The following is a 19238-nucleotide window of genomic DNA, read 5'->3' as shown; positions in this document are numbered from 1 at the left end:
TGCAACTGCACAGAAGTTCAGTGTAAGCAACAATGACGCTATGCACATAGGACGATGGTTCAAGAATACAACACCACCACACTGCTTTGAAGCAGTCTGAACCTCTGAAAGTCTTTGGAATGCATGTTGCTCTAAATAAGCCTTTTCCAAGCAACTCTTGAAGCAAGTTTACCTGCAACAGTATTTTGACATACTGCAAAAGGTCAAAACCAAAGTAAGAACATTTTAACATGCAGGAAAACACAGCTCAAGCACTATTAAGTCCTTGGAGCTTTTTACTAGTCATGTGCTGCTCACTATCACTTCATCCAAAGTAAATCAATGAATGACTTCAACAAAGCCACCAGATATTGTGGACTGAGTTTTTCTGACAAGGGAACACAGTCTGACCTGAAAAAAGTTACAAGAAATAGGATAGAAGCAAGTACCCATAGATATTAATGAACTTCCTTCCTTCATCAACATGGCTAGTTAGTGTGTATGTTACATCAGGCACTTTGTAGCAGTAAACTGAACCTCTGGAACTTACTAAATGAGAAATACTAAATCACTGTTCTAATACATGCCAGAAAACTTTGGATAAAAATCAAGAACTGATTACATCCAAAAGTCCAAGAGCACATTCCAGTTCAGATATGCATATTAAAATTGTGGCAGCCAAAGTGCTAACACTCACAAGGCTAAACATCCTCCCTAAATTCCCACCTCAGTTCAATATTTCAAATAGCATCAGCCCCATGTAAGCAGAACAGAAATGTTCCCAAACAGAAAAAAGAAAGATCAGTCCATGAAATAGGCACAGGAACACTACTCATTTATTTCTAATTAGGGCTCAGCATTCCAGTGATGACAGATCACAGACTTCAACAGGCCCATCAAAATGCCACTTGCCCAGCTGGTTAGGATGCTTATATATGACAACCTGATAACATTTGGAACAAACAGGCAAGATCTTCACAGATAAACAAACCCGGTCTGAGGCGGTAAAACACATTCCCCAAGTTCTGTGTGACCACAGTAAGTTATATATAAAATATTAAGAAACTATATTTAAGAAACTATAGGTGGGTATCCGTTTCTTGAAGGTATCTTTAATCCCGACTATACAGTGAGTGCTATACATCATAGGAACTGCCATAGACTCACTGCCATGACAGAATGTGTAATTATCTGCTGGCATTTTTCCAGCATTTTGTTGGGCTTTAAGAAGTGCTGTTAATAAAACCTAGTCCTTTTGTACAGTTTTGCTTTCAGATCACTCCAGGAACTTTTATAAACTTCTCTACGTAAGTCTCAAAGATGCAGATTTATAATTCTGTCAATGACTTTACAAGGTTAATGGCCTCTTTAATCAAAACAAATCAATGAGAAGCTGAATTACTTTAAATTTATGTGTTTCGGTCAACCATAAACTCAGCAACTTCTGCAAAGAACTTGGGTGTTTGAACCAAAGTAAAACTAACCTTTTTGCTGACAGCTCCAAAGCAATGTACAGAAAGGGGCATACTCTTAATGGTGTGCTTAGACTCTGAAGTATTTTGAAACGTCAAACCCTAAGAATAGAGATTAACACAATTTCTATTCTAGTTTTCAGACCTAAATGCATCAGAGAAATGCTTTTACTCCAGAAGTATAATTTAAAGTAAACAAACAAACACACACCAGAATAAGAGATCACATTGTGATGCTGAAGTCTCAGAAACATAGATTCTCTTTTCAGGAGCATATTTATTATCCAACATGATTTTAATTTAAATTAAACTTAATTTTATTTTTTTTATTTAAAACTTTTAAGTAGTATATTTTTAAATAAATGAATGTAATTAGAACTAAATAGCAATAATAATAAAAGTTCCAAATCCTTTATTCAAAAAATATATTCAATCCATCTAAAAGGAAGTCAATTGAGACTTGAAACTGTCACAAAATCTGTTTAAAATTTTCATATCATGCTTTGATATTTTTTATTGCATTAGTTGACATTCATTAGCAAGTGAAAGGATAGATCACAACGGATTCTAAGTTCAAATAACCTAAAGTTGCAATAACTGTAGCCCGAAGAACTTGATTTAACAGCAATAGCACATCAGAAGTTCATTCTAGGAAAAAAAGACAATAATAAAATCCCCTGATACTTAAGAGGTTTTTTAAGATCCAAAAGTTTCCTATTGCCTCAGAGAGGTTAGAATTTGCTTCATTCTCTTGAACTCTGATCAGGAGTTATTCACATGCAAAGAAACAAAGTCTCTAAATGTGACATTCTACCTTCTTGTCCACAGCCATAAAAATGGATGAAAACTGTGAATGCATGGGCTGAATGCAAGATGGGAAGGTTATTAATGTCATTCATAAGCCTCTTGGACTACTGGCAGAAATCTGACAGGTGTTAAAAAAGTCTTGAACCCATTATCCAAAGCTATATACACTTACAGGTTATTTAGTTTGACCTCCTCAACAGAAGGAGCAATTTTCAAGCTCATAAATTTTTACTAAGCATATTTTTAGAAAGACATCCATCCTTTCACAACAATCCAGCTGTAAAAATGCCCCAGCCCTCATCCACATTTGGCAGAGAGGGAAGTCCATCTAATCCTTAACACTGATAACTTAAGCAAAGCCTGTTTAATCAGGCTTTGAATGGAGACTATACATTGCTCCAAAACCTTTTCTTTTACCTTTATATAGATTTGTACTTATTTGTGCAAGCAAGGCTGAGAGACAGCAGCATACAGACACCCATCAATACCGGTCACTTGAATTTTGTTTGTGAGCCACAGCTACAATCCTTAGCTTCTCCACTGGCATGCAAAATAAAGCATTTTTGATTATGCTAATAGTCCTTTGCTTTGTGAATAGGGTCTCAAGTGATTCAAATGTTAATTCTGCTAAAAATCTTGATGCAAATCCAGTATTTCAACCATGTCAGCTTTATAACCAAGACTTTCTGAGAAAACATGTAACTGCAAATTGAAAAGATATCTTTTAGGGCCACAAATACATTTGAGCTAAAGTAACCTGGAAAAGTGTGCAAGTTCTTGACAGCTTTTTCTCAAGGGGCCTATGACCTGCTGGGTTTTGCTTTGCGTTAGACGCCCGTTCACAAACTGGCAGTTTCCTACCAGTGGCAATGTAGAAACTGCTATCCTGAGAAAACCAGAAATGAAACAAAAGCAATTTTTTATCTTGTCCAAGTTCAACGTATTGAATATTTGGTGTTTGTGTCTGCTTGTTTTCTTAATAAAACCCTCACACAAACCACTGAATGCCTGCATGAAAATGTTCTCACTAGTATTAAACACATTTTTTAAGCCCTCACAGCACACAAAAGAGCAAGTGTGAGTCCTAGATTTCAAAGAAACAGGGGGAAAGGGAAGTGAGAGTGTGTGTTATCCTGCCATTTGAGAGGGAAATATTTAAATGTGTAAGTAGAAATGTGTACCAAGTACACATTTCCAGTTTTACACATTTTTTTCCAGTTATAAAATTTTGGAAATATTGGACCACATAAAAGTAGGTCAATTCTGACTGCTTCAAGAAATTCAAAATATATTTACTTAACAACTTTTCTTTTTACCCTGCAAGTACAGTTTTGATTTTTTTCTTTTTTCCGTCAGTTGCATCTAACCTATCACAGTAACTTGGGCCACTTTGTCCTGTCAAGTTTTAACAGATATGAGGGAAGGAAGGATGTTTTCAGATGGAAGCCAGCACACCAGCATTGCTGTCAACCCTATCTGGGAAGCTAGCATGGTGGTACACCAAGATTCCTACCACCCTCTTGACTTTCTTGATTGCTTCTGCTCAGAGAAAACCAGGTGATGATTATGACTAAATGACATACGGGGATATTTGTTATATAATTACCTAAGCTGCACAACTAAGATGGGCTTCAAAGAGCTAACTCTCAGCTTAAGTTACTTACAGGGTGTTAGAAGCTTCCACAAGCAGATCCAGAGCAAAAAGTTAAATACTTAAAATTAGCTGTCATTGACTGGGCAAGTTTTGAGCATTTTCTCAAGACAAAATCCAGAGAATCCTTGTTCACATTAAACCCTTCCTAAATCCTGAAGTAACAGCCAAATAAAATTGGTCAGTACCACTTCTGCACTGATTAAGGGAATCAAGCTTCACAAAGCAAGGACAACAAGCTGTATCAGATCAGAATGCATAGAAATCACCAAATCTGGCACAGCTAATATTCTTATTAACAAGGCTTCCTCCATTCATTTTGTTCTTAGTTCCCTTTTCAATTAGCTCCAGTTAAATCTGCTGCCAGCTGAGAAGCTTTGGAAGTTTGTGACAATTAGCACAGACCTTAAAAAAATCAGAAACACACAGTTCCAGATTCTACAGCTGCATATCCCATAGTGATGACTTCTGGACTCCACTGGCATGGCTCATATTTTAATAAATGGGTCAGAGTTGGAAGGTCACAATATCCTATTACCAGTCTCTGAACCATCCAGCTCCCCTTCATCTCAGCAGAAAAATGCAATACATTACCGGCTTCATTTTTTATATTGCTTACTTGTGAGGAACATTCCAAAGTAAAATAATGCAGATATTCATTTTCGTTGCTTTGAAGAAGACAGTAAAGGTCAGTTTCTAATTCTGAAACACTACTCTCTTCATATTGATGAAAGCAGTAGCTCCACCCATTAGGGTGAAGAAGAGATACCATTATGAAGCTTGTATTTCAGCTTCCTACAACTCCTGAATGATAAATCTCCCACCTCTCCCAGCAAAAAATGAAAAAATTGAAGTTACGTGTTTGCAATACAATCTTCAGGCTATGGAAAAACAGAGGAAAAGGAGCAGTGCTGTCTCCCAGAGGAACAGCTGGACCCAGACAACTGTGCCTACAGCAGCCAGCAGGTAGATCAAAGTAGACTCCAGACTGAAGAAACAGAAAACAAAAACCGGAGGGGGGGGGGGAAGAAAGAATGCACTGGATTTTTTGTTCATATACATAATTTCAATGTAAATTGTATTTGCCAACAGTTTTCCCACTGTTTTAACTATAACTGATTTTTTTTTCCTATGAGAAAGTTATTAGTGCATGCTTCTTATTGATTACAGTGGCTGCTGCCCTATTTCATGCCAGTACAAAGATGCAGGCTACTGAAATTTTCCAGGTATTTCAAAGTTTAGAAACAATTCATGCTTAAAATCTTCAGCGAAGTACTATGATCTAAATACAGCATTTTATTATACTGTGATTTTTCACTTCCCTGAATACATGACATATTTAAGGAAGAACTGGATCATTGACACAAAATATGCGAATAAAAGGCAGCAGAGCAAAATACTGCAGTAGCCTTGTCCTTTCAGGCTGCCTCTGTCTCAACAAACAAGCCTCTACTGAAGGCATGGCCCCATTGTTTGCAAATTAGGTTCATTCTCTCTCTGATACAGGAGTGATTTATATAGATATTAAAACAGAATAGTATCTTGTGTATGGAAAGAGACTGATGGTGATTACTTTAGGACTTGTTCATAAAGAAGTAACAAATTTGCAATAAACTAGCTGTGTTTTTTTCAAAGGGGGAAGGAGAGGGAAAGTAGTTATTAGGTTGTAGACAAAAGCATTGAAAGCAAAGGTACTGTTGTAGATCCAGCAGTAGCATGTGCATGTCTTGTTATATTCATGCCTGAAGAAACAGGACTGCTTCATACCATATTTCTAAATAAATTACAAATATCAGAAGAATGAGGATAATTCATTTATGAGCTTCCTGTGCTTAAAACACACAAAGCTGTTCTGATGTTGTGTTTATGAATGATGACTGGACTCAGCAGCAAGAAGACAGTCATATGTCTCAGACACAATTTCTGACAAAACCAGACATCTTTCCTGGGGGGCATTTTCTCTTTAGATGTAGGTACATGTCCAATTCACATTACATTCTCTGGGTTGACCAAAGTCAGTATGTGACTCTTCACAAAGGATTTGGTTGTTTGGGGTTAATCAGCTTTCTATGTCAAGTCTTAAAGACACTGAGGAAACACATGCACATACGAAATACATATGCACTCACACAACCCCTTCAATACATGTAGTGATGTGTCTCCTTCAAGGGGGAAAGATACAACACTAGGAAAACAGACAACAGACAACCTTCTCACATCCTTGTTTTGCATTTACCCAAAGTTGAAACCAGTTCTGCTGAGATACAACAGTCACCTAAAGGTTTAATACATGCAAAAAGACTACAGATGAAACTCAAGCTGACTGAACTGGTTCAAGCACTGAGTTGTCACCTTGCTCTGGTACTTTCAAAATCCAGGACACAGCAGTGGAAAAAACACATACAAAACATTCAGAGATCTTGACAAAGACAAATGTCACTGTGCAGATTTAAAGTCCTCACTTTAATCAGAATGCTATATGGTACTGTTCCTTAGATTATGCCTTTCATAAAACGGAGATTAACAAAGAAAAAATATTTTGTAGAATTGGCTAAGTTCAAGAGACATTTATTTGCCTCAACACCAGATATCAAAGTTTTATTTCACCAGGTGGCCATGGAAGGTATTTGTGCTTGCAAGGGTGACTTAGGGTCTCTAAGCAAGTCACTTGCTAGCATAACTAAGCCTAACTTGCTAGCATCTCCATTCATGTAACCATTACTATGTGTAACAATTCAATCCACTCAAATATAATATGGTCACAGGTAAAAACTAATGCTACTTGGAGCAGGATTAACTCATCTCCAGTTTTTATGGTGGTAGCATGGTAGATGGTAAGAGCAGGTAAAATTTGCATATAGCATAAAAAGACTGACCCTCACCAATTTCCACTCAAACAAGAAAGCCATGAGAGCTGCACATGGGTTCTATATAACTTTTAGTTATATGTTATAGTTGTACACGAATAAAGGCTCACCACCTTCACTTTATGCTCCGTATTTGCTAATTGGCATCTTTTTTCTACCCTTCCTGTCATACTACAAGGGACATTGAGAGCAGCAGAACAGATGAATCTCTACAGCAACAGTTCCAACGCCTGCATTAAATAGCAAAAAGAAGAAATGTTTTTTTGAGCAGAAGAAAATGTTCAAAGCAGAAGGCCAAGAGCCAAGTCAGAGAGCCCTGAAACGCAGGTCAGAGGAAACTGTAGGCAAATGCCTTATGGAGAAAGGTTCAGTAGCACCCCCGAGATAATGGATTTGTAACCTTATAGTGTTGGAATTAGAGTGAAATCCCTTATTCAGCACCCTCCATGAAAACCAAAGATGCACAGACACTTCAGTGGAAGTAGGGCAGAGTCTGAAAGGTCTAGCATTATGCTGATAACAAGGATGAGGAAAGGATTCCTGATGGCAAAATGATGATATTAAAAGAAGAAAAAAAAAATCCTCAAAGTGTCACCCCATTCTTTTCTTGCTTGAACTGTGCCCAAGAACAAAAGCCAGAAGAAGGTCAGAGCTCGCACATCGAAAGTACTGAATGAAGATGCAATTGGTACACTTGTGCTCTGTCTCAGCAGGCTACAGATAAAATATTGGAGGGGAAATGGGAGGAGGACAGAGGAGACAGAATATTCTGTGGAACATATTTAGCTTTATGAAGGTGGATAATTTGGAATTTTCACTTGTAATCTTCAGAAAAGCATGACACTTTTCCCACACAATGGGAGTTCATTACAGAGGTTAAAATTTATGTCAGGATTCTCAAAGGGAAACACCATCATTTATGTTGCATTTATGTAATCCCAGCTGTCCTGAGGGTTTTATAATCGTGAGAACCACTCCTTTGCTAGAGGTTAAAAATAAAAAAACAACAAAGCAAACAAAACAAGGAAAAGCTGTGCTCAGCCTATGAGTAGCAAGGAACAAAGAAACAAGCGGGATGAACCTTACCAATCTCTACCATTTCTGAGTAGCCTACACGGACAGTAGCCTTTGTTTGGTTCACCAAAATGAACTGAGGAAGGAGAACAGTGCAATTTGGAGACACTGAAAAGCAGGATACAGTAACATCACAGTAACCACTCACACTGTATCTGAAATTGGAAAACTATCAGCTGTCCCATGTCCATCTGAGATGACCAGAAATTCAGTTCACCCATTTCTCGGCCTGTCAGTGCAACTGCTTTCAGAGAAATGCAGATGAATACTGCCAGTAAAAAAAATCAGCAGCCAGTCAGGGCTGGGAAGAACAGCAGGAGGGAAAGCAGGATAAAGACAAAAGCTCCTGCTGCTTTGAAGCTCCACATTACTAAGGATCTAGCATGCTTCTCTCGTACTTACGCAAATGCACACAAACACAAAGAACAAATAAAATATGGTTGAAAATCTGAGCTATCAAAAATGTTCAGTCATAAAACCTCATGGAATTAAAGGCAATTTTTCTATTACTAATGTTCAGTAAGAATGAATGTACACTTCTCTATGACATGACAGCGTATTTAATAAGGAACATCCCAAAGTCTTGGAAATTTAAAAAACTGGCTTAATTTCATAAGAAAGGTCCCAGTAACATCAAAATATATTTTCCAAATACACTGTAGTCTTTGAAGCCCAAAATATCTTAATTTGGAAATCTTGTGTTCCTCTTCTGTCTTGAAGAAGCATACAGTTTGGGTAAGGCTGCAGCATGCCCATAAAAGAGAGAAACTAGACAAAGAAATTAAAATTGCCGGAGTTTATTTTCTTTCGAATACTTCTTGACCTTAAATATCCAGTGACAAAGTGTCCCAGAGGTTCTTGGCTCATGTGTTGTATTTTTAACAACACTGAAAAACAAAGCTGTTATGACTACAAGCTGCATGGGCTTTGCAGGGACCTTACAGTTAATTGAGCTGTAGCTATTTAGCCTGCAGTAGGCACCAGTTCTGCCAACTCTGTAGGCAATGAAAATGTTCCCCAAACTACAGTCAAGCTACTGTCCTTTTCTTTTTTTACTTAAATGCTCCAGAGCAATTTGGCTTCTGGGGAGAATTAACTTATCCTCAGACTCTAAAAACATAAAGACACAAACCCCCTGTAGTAACTCATGTGACATGCATGCTCAGAATAGTTACATCTCCATAATCTTAAACATAATTCCTTGAAGTTCCCTGAGGCCTTTTGAACTAGACACATATGATGCTTTTAGGCATTTCAGTTATGGAAATTTAGATTTCTTGACTGGACTTTGTGAAGGAAATGTGAAAGCCCTCCAACATCCTATCACTCAAAAGAAAGCAGATGTCAAGCCTCCTTAATATTTTAATAATAATAGCAATAATAATAAAACCTCCCTAAAAGGAAGAATAGGGTTTGCTTGGTTGGTTGGTTTGGGGTGGTTTTTTTTTGTTTGGGTTGGGTTTTTTTGGCAAGAGGATGATTCACCTTCCAAAAGGTACAATAATTTACTCTTTACTAGCAGACGAAGATGGGATTCCGACTGCAGTTTTCATGCTTACTTTCCACCAGTAGACCAGCAGTGATTCTTACAAAAAAATAGTCAGATATTGTTTCACTGTGCCCTTGACCTACAGCATACAGCCTTCCAGACCTATTCTAATACAATGAATAGGAGGAGGCTTATCACCATGAGTCATCTAACTAGTGCCATGAGGTCATTTGTTGACTTGAAGTTGTAAAGATCATTATGGTATATATCAGTCAAAAATCACTGAGCTGGGAAGTGCATGCAATAATTGAGGTAATAATTCAATGAGATCATAAGAATTATATCTGCTGAGCAAAAATGTAATTTCCTGTAACCCTTCCTTAGATGGGATGGGTACACACTGTGCCATTTCTCTTTGGTAATACAGAAGCACAGCTGCTTTACATCACTTGCATTATTGTTACTACAAAGCAGTATTTTCCATTGTACACCCATTAGGAACACAGTGCAATAAATTGCACATTCACTTAGGTAAGAGCTCTCTCTCCACTGATCTTCCCTATTATCTTTTCTTAGCTGTTACTCTGCTTCAGTTTCACAGATGAAAGTTTTGTGAAGGTTTAATCCCTCCAGCCTAATAACTTTAAAAGAGGAGGCCTCAGAAACCAACCTCAGAAAGTCTGTCCAGTCTGTGGCATGTAAAAGTGGGCTCACATTTCTTTCCTAAGATCTTTTATGGTTTTCATTTTTTGTTTCTCTTCTTCCCTCCTCCCATACAGCAAGACACGGATGGAAGAGGCCTGAAACGCTGAAGACTTTTGAAGATGTTTTGTGACCAGGAATTAAGCATCTCTCCTCCCTGCTCCATCCTGGCCCTCAAATGTCTTAAGCTTTCTCCCAAGTCACAAAACCAACTTACTAAGTATGTGTGCTGAACTGCTCTTCAAAAATTCAAGTAGAAGAAATTCATTAAGCAAACACTGTGTTCTTTGTAATTTTATAAGGCAAGACAGCTGGCAGTTTGCAAAGCATTCATGTGCAATTTTTTGCATTCTGCTGTCCATATGCAGAATTAAGGTAACAGCCTTCAACACTGGAGCAGACGGAAAATTATTATTTGTCCAACTGTCAAGCCAAAGGTGTAGAGACAGTCTCTGACCTGAACACTTGTAAATTCAAAACACAAACAGGTACCAATACAAATTAATTACAAGATGTAAATACAAAAATTAATAAAAAGACTGAAATATACTAGAAGATGCCTTATTGTGAAATTTAAAGTACAAAAATATCTACAAAACATGCCTGGTTTGGATGATGCTTTGAAACATTGTTTAGGCCTATGGGAAATGAAACACTACCCTATAGTAAAACACTGGAATAGTTTTATTACTAATAGTAAATCAAATTAAGCAGAGCAAAGGATTGGTGGTATTTCCAAGGGTGGAAAATGAAAACAAAGTACAAAAGAGTTTTCACAACTAGGATGGGGAAGAAATAATTTTACTACCCAAGAAAGGCACACAGTAAGCAAGTTAACCTCACAAGCAAGGCAGTGATAAAATCAAGGAATGTTTGTCTACATACATACCCAAAAAGCAAAATCTTTGCCATGATGGATATAAGGAATACTATTATTCAGAAATCAAATAAGATAAAGGCAGAATTGTAAATCAAGCTGTTTCCAGAATTAGAATGTACCGCACACTTCAGAATTTAGCCTAGATGAGTGTATGATATTACAGGAAATTAGGGGAATGAAACATCAAAGATAAAAGTTAAGGTCAGTGAACTTTTCTGCTGGCTGCAGTGGATTTAATAACACTTCAAGCCTTCTGCTGAAGCATCTCTGATAACGAGAATTACAGTAAAAGGATAAACCACAACTACACTAAGACAGAAAACAAATCATTTGCTATTCTCTATTCTATAGAGTTTAAATGAGAAAATAGTCTGTAAATGACTTTTGGACTCCATAGTGTCTCAGCTATCACAGTTACAGGCACCTTCAGAATGCAACAGTAACATGGTGGCTTGCCCCACTGATATATATATGATCTGAAAATCATATAGATTTAACCCACCCAGGTATATACATTAAATCACTTTTTTCTCTTTTTTCCCTTTTTCTTTTCTTTATCAGGCTCTTCAAAGGTAAATTAGATTATCCCAGACTAAGTGAGTTAAATTCAGAGCGAAACATCCTGTAAACTGCATGCCACTAAATGAAAGTATCAGTAAGTTGGTACAACTGATTCAGACCAAGTTGAAAGAACATTTATCACAAGCTACTTGTAAATTTTGTTCAAGAAATTCAATAAACAGCTCAGTAGCACTGACAAATAAGCTGCATTTACTTACTTTGATTCAACCTATATAACTTTGATAAATAGTAGAAGACACAAACCCACATCTTCTGCAAAATCAGAATTACTTCATAAGTAATTACTTCAGCTAAACCTCCCCTGGTCATTAAAATTAACTGTGATTTTCTCTTACACAGCTTTACTGGGGGATTTATAGCTATATCTTTTCTTTCTTTTACTTTTCCATCCATTTTTCTTTAACCAAGTTAGTGCTTTTTTCCACAGTCACATACTCCACATTTATATCCTGCATTTTCTAATTCTCTTAGTCTATTTTCTTTGTAGCTTTGTTTTCCTTTGAGCTTCATTCTGTGGCTTTCACAACAGCAACAATATGCTTCCCTGTATAGAGACAGCTACAAAATTCCCTCAGCATGACCACTGCTTAAGATTTCAGCCTGTATCTCCCCCCTAATTAACATCACACAGCATCGCTATTAGGAGCACAGTGCATGAATGCTGTTTTCTCTCACTGCTTTAACCAAGGAGCTATGAGAAATGTTAAACAATTTACTTACAGCAGTTTTAATTTACAAATAACTAGACTTCTGCCTGACTTTGCCTTGCATTGATGGAAAATCAGAAAACAAGGAATAAGTCAAAGTCAAAACCTGTGTGATTTCTCCCTTATGAAAGACTTTGGAAAGAAACACCCTCCAACAGACCTCTGGCTCATGACACGATACATGCACTTTTTTTATTAAGGCAACACAACTCCTCAGATAACTGAAATTAGAAGTTGATCTCATCTTCAGCAGTATTTGTCCTTGTTCTAACTGTCCCAGTCTAAATTCTAGGGCCGAAGTCCCCAGTCAGCCAACAGTGATCAACAAAGCCTGCTTAACAGAGTGTCCCATTCTTACTGTTTTTCCATACCAAACTTACCAGATAACTTCAAGACCTTATACAAGCTCTTTTTTCTTTTTTTTCTCCCCCCACCCATGCAGCTGAGATCAGCCATGGCTGCATTACAAAACCCAGCATGTCCAAGATGTATTAGATGCTACTATGAGGAAAGCAACAGCTTCCTCAGATCCCACTAGTAGGTCCACATTTGTAACATTACTGTCAGATTATATGTGTCTGGCACATCATCACTGAGATTACCTTCTGAAGCTACATTTGTAGCTTACTTTTCTCACACTAATATTTGTTTCTCACAAAATCAAAGCAAACAACAGAAAAGACAAAGCTTAATTAGATACATATTCTTCCCCTTCCCATCTTACATATTATGCATGTCAGTCTTCTTCATGATACACAGCATACAAGACTGTACTTCTACAAATAGCTTCCACAGATCTGAATTGCATTCCATTACCTAGGAGACAGGATTACTTTACCAAACAAACCCCACAAACATACAACCTACAACCTGAGTTTGATCTCACCTAACCGAAAATCAAGAAAAAGTCTTCTCATTCAGCCTAATACTCTCTGGATCTAATCCTAGCCTAGATGAATCCTTAGAAATACAATGGATGCACACAGTCCTACCAAAATCAGTCAGACATCACATGCTTAGGAAAACATATATTAATTAATAACTTTAAGAGCTTTTCTATACAAGAGTTTTATTCTACTAATATTAAAGTACGAGAATTTTAACAGGCTTCAACCACAGTCCTGTAGTCACAGCTACAAGGAAAACTTCCCCAATGACAGTGTGAAAAATATTTTCATGCTAGTGTGCCTTTGTAATCTAAAAATATCAACTGGAAAATCTCTGGTTTTGCTCCTAATGAATACTTATTTATACTGAGTTCACACAATAAACCATTCATGAAGGAAAACACAATATACTGCGTTTGACAGCTATAACGCTATAGACTTTCATCTAGACCAAGCTCACATTAAAAATCCTTTTAAGTGTCACTGAAAAGGCACAATGAAGCAATATCTACTATTTTCTTATTAAGTCATTACCATATCATCTAAAATCCTGGAGAACAATAAACATATTTGAAACACAGGCTGTTATGCCTTGAGCTCAGTATTGCAAACATTGAAAGCTGCACCAATAACCCTCTGCACACCTCGTTATCGCAGCACAGCTGCGGGGACAGACAGCTCACAGATAAAATATATACCGTTATGAATAAATGTGTCAGGTCATTCAATAATTGTTACTCAAACAAAGCAGTACAGAAGAACTGCTGAAATTCCTTCATAAATTGGCCACCCACGGTTTTCCCTCCTTTGTGAAAGAGCCCCTTTAAAATGCACAACCTTGGGATGGAAATCCACAGTACTTTAAAGGTTTCTAACTTCAGGGTGTCAATCACATGAAACGTGGCTTTTTTTTTTCCCAATCTGCCCAAAGCAAGCTCATTGTACAGACAGACATACAGCATATAGATGGCTGCAGGAACAGAGGCATGAGTGGGGGACAAGGGAGCTGCAGCTACTGGAACTGCAGCTGCGATGGCCATGAAGCTGCACACTTCCCACACAGGGCCATGCAGTGGATCCTGTGAGAGATGTTCTTCCTTGCTCATCCCACCATGGGAATTATGCCAAGATAGTCAGCTCAGTTTTAAAACATCCCTCAAAAGCCATACCAGTCTCATCTCTTTAGTTCACTACCAACTTCAGCTGAGCCTGTATCAGTGGTGTGATGGCAAATTGTTCATTATTTTGCTACCAAAGCTCATTTTTACTACCTTCTAACAGAGAAGGCCCACACAGAGAAGACACATCCAGCAGTTTCTGCAAAGGAGCTCAACGCAGGCAGGCTCAGACAAAGCAGCTGTCTCTAGAGACCCACCACAAGAGGCTGACAAGGAAGGATAAAGGAGCAGAGCAGAAAGCATAACAGGCATCTCTGAGTGTGCTAGATAAGTCATTCCCAAGCCACACAAGTTAGAGTCCATCAGGAAGGAAAAAACAAACAATAGCTAGTCCCAGGCTACACACAGCTTCTAAGATGCTTGCATGTTTGCTCCCTGATCTTCTGACTGCCTTCATCAATAAATGCTTTTCTGAGCTTTATGCTGCAGATATATGAAAAATTACATCTACCTTCATCTCAGGTGCTGCCTGCAGGCAAGAAGCGTGACTTACACAGTTCCCTCATCTTCCAGAGTGACTTCTCACACCCACCTTAAACATGCTCTTAAGTACTCATTCGTATAGTAAATCTAACAGGATTCAAAGCAGAGGCAGATATGCATTCTTTAACAAGAACTCCCACACCAGAGGCTTTGTTTTTTGAAGCACCAAAGTTTCTTCCTACTGAGAACATAACTATATAATTTGAATTCTCAAGCTATTCACTATAACATGGCACAGAAATAAGAAGTGCAGTGTAATTACGAAAAAACCACCAAATGTATAATTATTAAATGTGAGTGCATACCTTCCCTGATAGCAGTAAATGGGGTTCCTTCCTCTTCTTGTAATCGAATCACCTTCAATGCCACCAGTTTTCCATTTACCCTAAAAGGGAAAGAGGGGAGGAGAAGGATAAATAAGAAAACAAAATTAAAGCAGAAACAGTATTTCTCATAATAGAAGTTGCTTCCCATTATGTACTTATACAATTTCTTCTTGTCAATGCCAGTGATTCATTTATAGCACTGTAAGAAACACTTCATAGCTTCCATAATGTCAACTTTATATTTTCACACTCAGATGCAATCCAAGAAATGATCTCAGTTTTCTGTGAGTCAGTTTCCTTTCTATCAGAGTACTAAAACAAAGCTTTGTCAGTATCACATTGTAAAATATGGTTTTAAATTATCTGTCCTTTATTTGATTGAATTGTTCACAGAAAAAGGCATATGATTTTCATCAATCTCCCCACCTGCAGTATATTCATATTTATACTGATTGCTCCCTTCCCACTGCATGACACCCATAATTAGTGTCCTCAAAATGCTATGGAAGTTTCAGTTAGAAATTATTTTTAGGTCATTCTGGCCATTTCCCACTAGGCAGAATTGTTCCTAAGGTACATTCCTGACTACATGGCCCAGGCTAGTTTTAGATTATAATGACCTCTTTTTCCAGGGTTAAAAATATTTAGTGCTCCAAGAGACAAAACTTCACAACAGGTCATTCGAGTTTAAAACCTATTTGGCTGATTTCACTTGAGCATTCAAAATGTTATCACACATGGAATCATATTCAACGACTTGCAAAACAAAAACAAACAAAAAAATCCATTTGGTTCAGTTTATCCAAATTAAATTTCATGATACTGACAGAAAGATAAAAACTGGCAATGGCTACCCTCTCAACAAACTCATGCTCTCAAAGTTTAACAGATCCCTACGTATGATGAGCAATGGTGAGCAGATTACCAAATACAGTTGCTACCTCTCCCCAATTATTATTATTATTATTACTAGTAGTAGTAATATTATTATTATTGTTGTTGTTGTTGCAAGTTCTTTCTATAAAAGCAAACCCAGCCTTTACAGCCACAAAGCACAAGGGATCATTGAAGCCTTCACATTCCTGTACCTTGGAGGCAATTCCCTAATGTACTGGGCCATAGAAGATGTATTCATTTTACTAAGCAAGATGATATAGCCTCCTACAAAGTTTGAATTCATCTTTCCCTCAGGCTTTTAAATTTTATGGTTAGATCACTTCAGTGACAGGATGGCTATCATCTTGGTTTTTTCTGATTATTCCTCTTTTACAATTGCGAGAATTTCATTAGTCCTATAGACAGCACTGCATAATGACTCTGAGCAACTTAAGAAACGCTGGTTATCAAAAGATGGTTTACTCATCACCTTCCAACTATTCATAATACTCCAGACTGGCACCAGTTAAAGTCTCAGGCCAGTAGTCACTGTTGAAAGATAATTATCAGCTTAAACTTACTGGATTATCTGGATTTCTCCTTGTAACTGCCTCATATATTTTTGCTTACATTTAAACAGGACTTCTGGCATCAGAAAAAAGATAAGCCTTGCCCCAAGTAACTTCATGTGTCATACACAGACAGGATAATAAAACATAATAAAAGCAGAGGTAGAAAGAATGATGACAGAAATGCAGTTCATACACATGTATAGTTTTCAATCCCTCTGTCAATACAACACTTTACCTATCACATACATATACGTCAGATACATGGATAAGTGGATTATTTTACAATAGATAAAGTAACCGTGCAGGAGAAATTTCAATAAGAAAAGCAAGATTATTTTGTAGATCAGGAACAGTACTGAAGCTGTATTCAGAGAAAGCAATGCAGAACACAACAGAAAAAAACAGATAAAGGAGCTACTAAGGAAACAGGGATGTGAAGTCTCTTGGCAGAGAAACAGGCAAAAAGCAAGTAGCATTGTGTAGAATATGTTCTTTTTAATCCAAAATTCTACACTCTCTTAAATCATTAAGAGTAATAACACAAACAGCAATACAAACAGCAATAGCATGGAACTCTTCAAAGAATTCACAATTAAACATAGCAGGTGGCCTCTGCTATTTAGTTATCACTGCCACTTCATCATTGGCACCTGTCATCATCTTGACAGATGTCATGGCACCTTTTAATACTATCAAAATGATCAAACTAATTTCAAGTAGTGTTCTTCTGGGATCTTGTTCTCCCCTTTAGTATTACTTATCTCTTATATATCAATTGATAATTTCCAGAATAAAACAGCCTCCTTATTCTCATTTACTACCCAGTAATTAACAATTTTTGGGTTTCGTTTTTTTTTTTCCCCCAGCTCCTTTTCTATAAACACGAATGTACAGAACTGGGGATGTGAGAAGCTATGATGTATCACCTATTAAAAAAAGAGAGGTGTGTATATTCACCTCCTTTAACTATTCTCCCACTGATGCAATCTCAGGATGCAGTTAGATGATGCCGAAGAGAAGAACTAAGAGCTACCTTAGGGTATAGCCTTCCTCATTCTCCTGCCACTGTCTTGTATTTGCTCTTATTCTTACTAGTCCTTACATTGAAAGTATTTAGGGAGATTAAAGACTGGCCTTTCCAAAAGAAAGAAATAATATTAAAAAAATAAAAACAAAAATGTAAAGACATTCTTCTAATTTAAAAAGCAAAAAACATTAAAAAATATATTAGAAGAACTGGGTTCACCTCTTGAGAAGCAGTGAGCCATGGGAGCAACCTAGCTATGTCATCAAATTATGTCCTGAACCTTGGGATGACATGTCAAAATAAGAAAATTACCTCTGCAACCTATCAGAACTTGTCTTCGCAGTCTTCAGTCATGACCAGATAAGCTTAGCAGAATTCTTCCCAGATATTACTACACATTTGTCTTCCACAACTTTCAAAGCATGCTCTGTATTTTCATTATTTTCAAATACAAGTAGAAAAACTGATAGCAGACAGTGAAATGGCAATGCTGTTGCCCCTTTTAACATCTAGAATTCATTAAAACATCTCTTGCTCACAGTCCAAAGCAAAAAAGTTCACACCTTCTCAAAACAATACACCTAACTGGGTCAAGGACTTCATTTATCTTAAGTCCATCCTGTCAACTACCTCATTAGTTTCTATTATAGACAATATTGATTTAAAAAATCATATTTTCTACCTTACAAGCCATCCACCTCCCTAAATTAACTTGCTCTCTCTTTATCACTCTCATCCAGAAACCCCAGAGAAAGGACAGAATTCCTGAAGTCTCTCTAATTACTACACAGAGCTACTTTACTCTAGGCAAATCAGCAGCTGATGGACAGTTTTCCAGTTTATGAAAATACAGCATTTTAATGTTACATAATCTCTTACAATAAAATTCTGATTTTATATGCAATGTGGGCAAAAGAAAAAGAATCCAAATTGGTTTATGTGGCATAGAGTAAAAGTTACAAGAAATATTACAAAAATATTACAAAAAATACAAATGAGCTGGATATTACACAAAATGCTAATATAATACGTCATTCTGTCTTTTCCAAATCAGCCCATATCAGCATTACCAAATAAATACATTTATTAACAATGACCATTTATGAGAATGTAGAGAAGATTAGAAATTATTAAATGTTTAAATGCATCATTAAGAATATATAATATGATGAATATGAAGTAACTGATGATTTAATTGGCTTCACTGGGGATAACACTGATGCTGCCACGTAGAGAACAAAAGAATACAATAACACTATTTTCCCAGTTCTTCAGTTATATTTAGATGCAATAAATGTTCTAAATATAACACATTTAAAAAAGTCAATTAACATAAAATCTGCCACTCTGATTTCAATCTGCTTATTTCATACAGAGTTTTACTGCTGGCTGGAGTTGAGGCTGAGTTCCTAACTCCAGCAAATACTAACGTTGGGAATCTTTCTGTAAAGAAAAATCAGTAGATGGTATTGGGATAATGCTCTTATTTGTGATACACAAATTCTTACGACAAAAAGTAACGCTCAGTCATTACTCATTTACACAAAAACGTTCAGTGCTTCATGATTAAACCCTGAGAATAATTAGAACTTTCTGTAATTGTATTAATGTCACAAAGACATGTCTAAAACCCTAAGCAGACCATGCTGGCCTAATGAAACCAGGGTCTGGCAGAATTT

The 19238-nt window shown here is 37.0% G+C and overlaps 1 protein-coding gene across 2 annotated transcripts in view; it reads right to left on the bottom strand.

Moving 5' to 3' along the window:
• CDK14 (cyclin dependent kinase 14) overlaps nt 1-19238 on the bottom strand; it is a 318203-nt gene that overhangs the window by 197228 nt on the left and 101737 nt on the right. For both annotated transcript variants that reach the window (XM_005152937.3, XM_031052481.2), the window contains exon 5: nt 15064-15143. In XM_005152937.3, coding sequence (XP_005152994.2) covers nt 15064-15143 — 80 coding nt within the window. The remainder of the gene's footprint in view (nt 1-15063; nt 15144-19238) is intronic.

The sequence above is a fragment of the Melopsittacus undulatus genome, chromosome 1, assembly GCF_012275295.1.
Source record: "Melopsittacus undulatus isolate bMelUnd1 chromosome 1, bMelUnd1.mat.Z, whole genome shotgun sequence".
Taxonomy (NCBI): Eukaryota; Metazoa; Chordata; class Aves; order Psittaciformes; family Psittaculidae; genus Melopsittacus; species Melopsittacus undulatus.
Note: the sequence above shows the minus strand (reverse complement) of the source record. Positions and strands in the feature narration are given on the sequence as shown.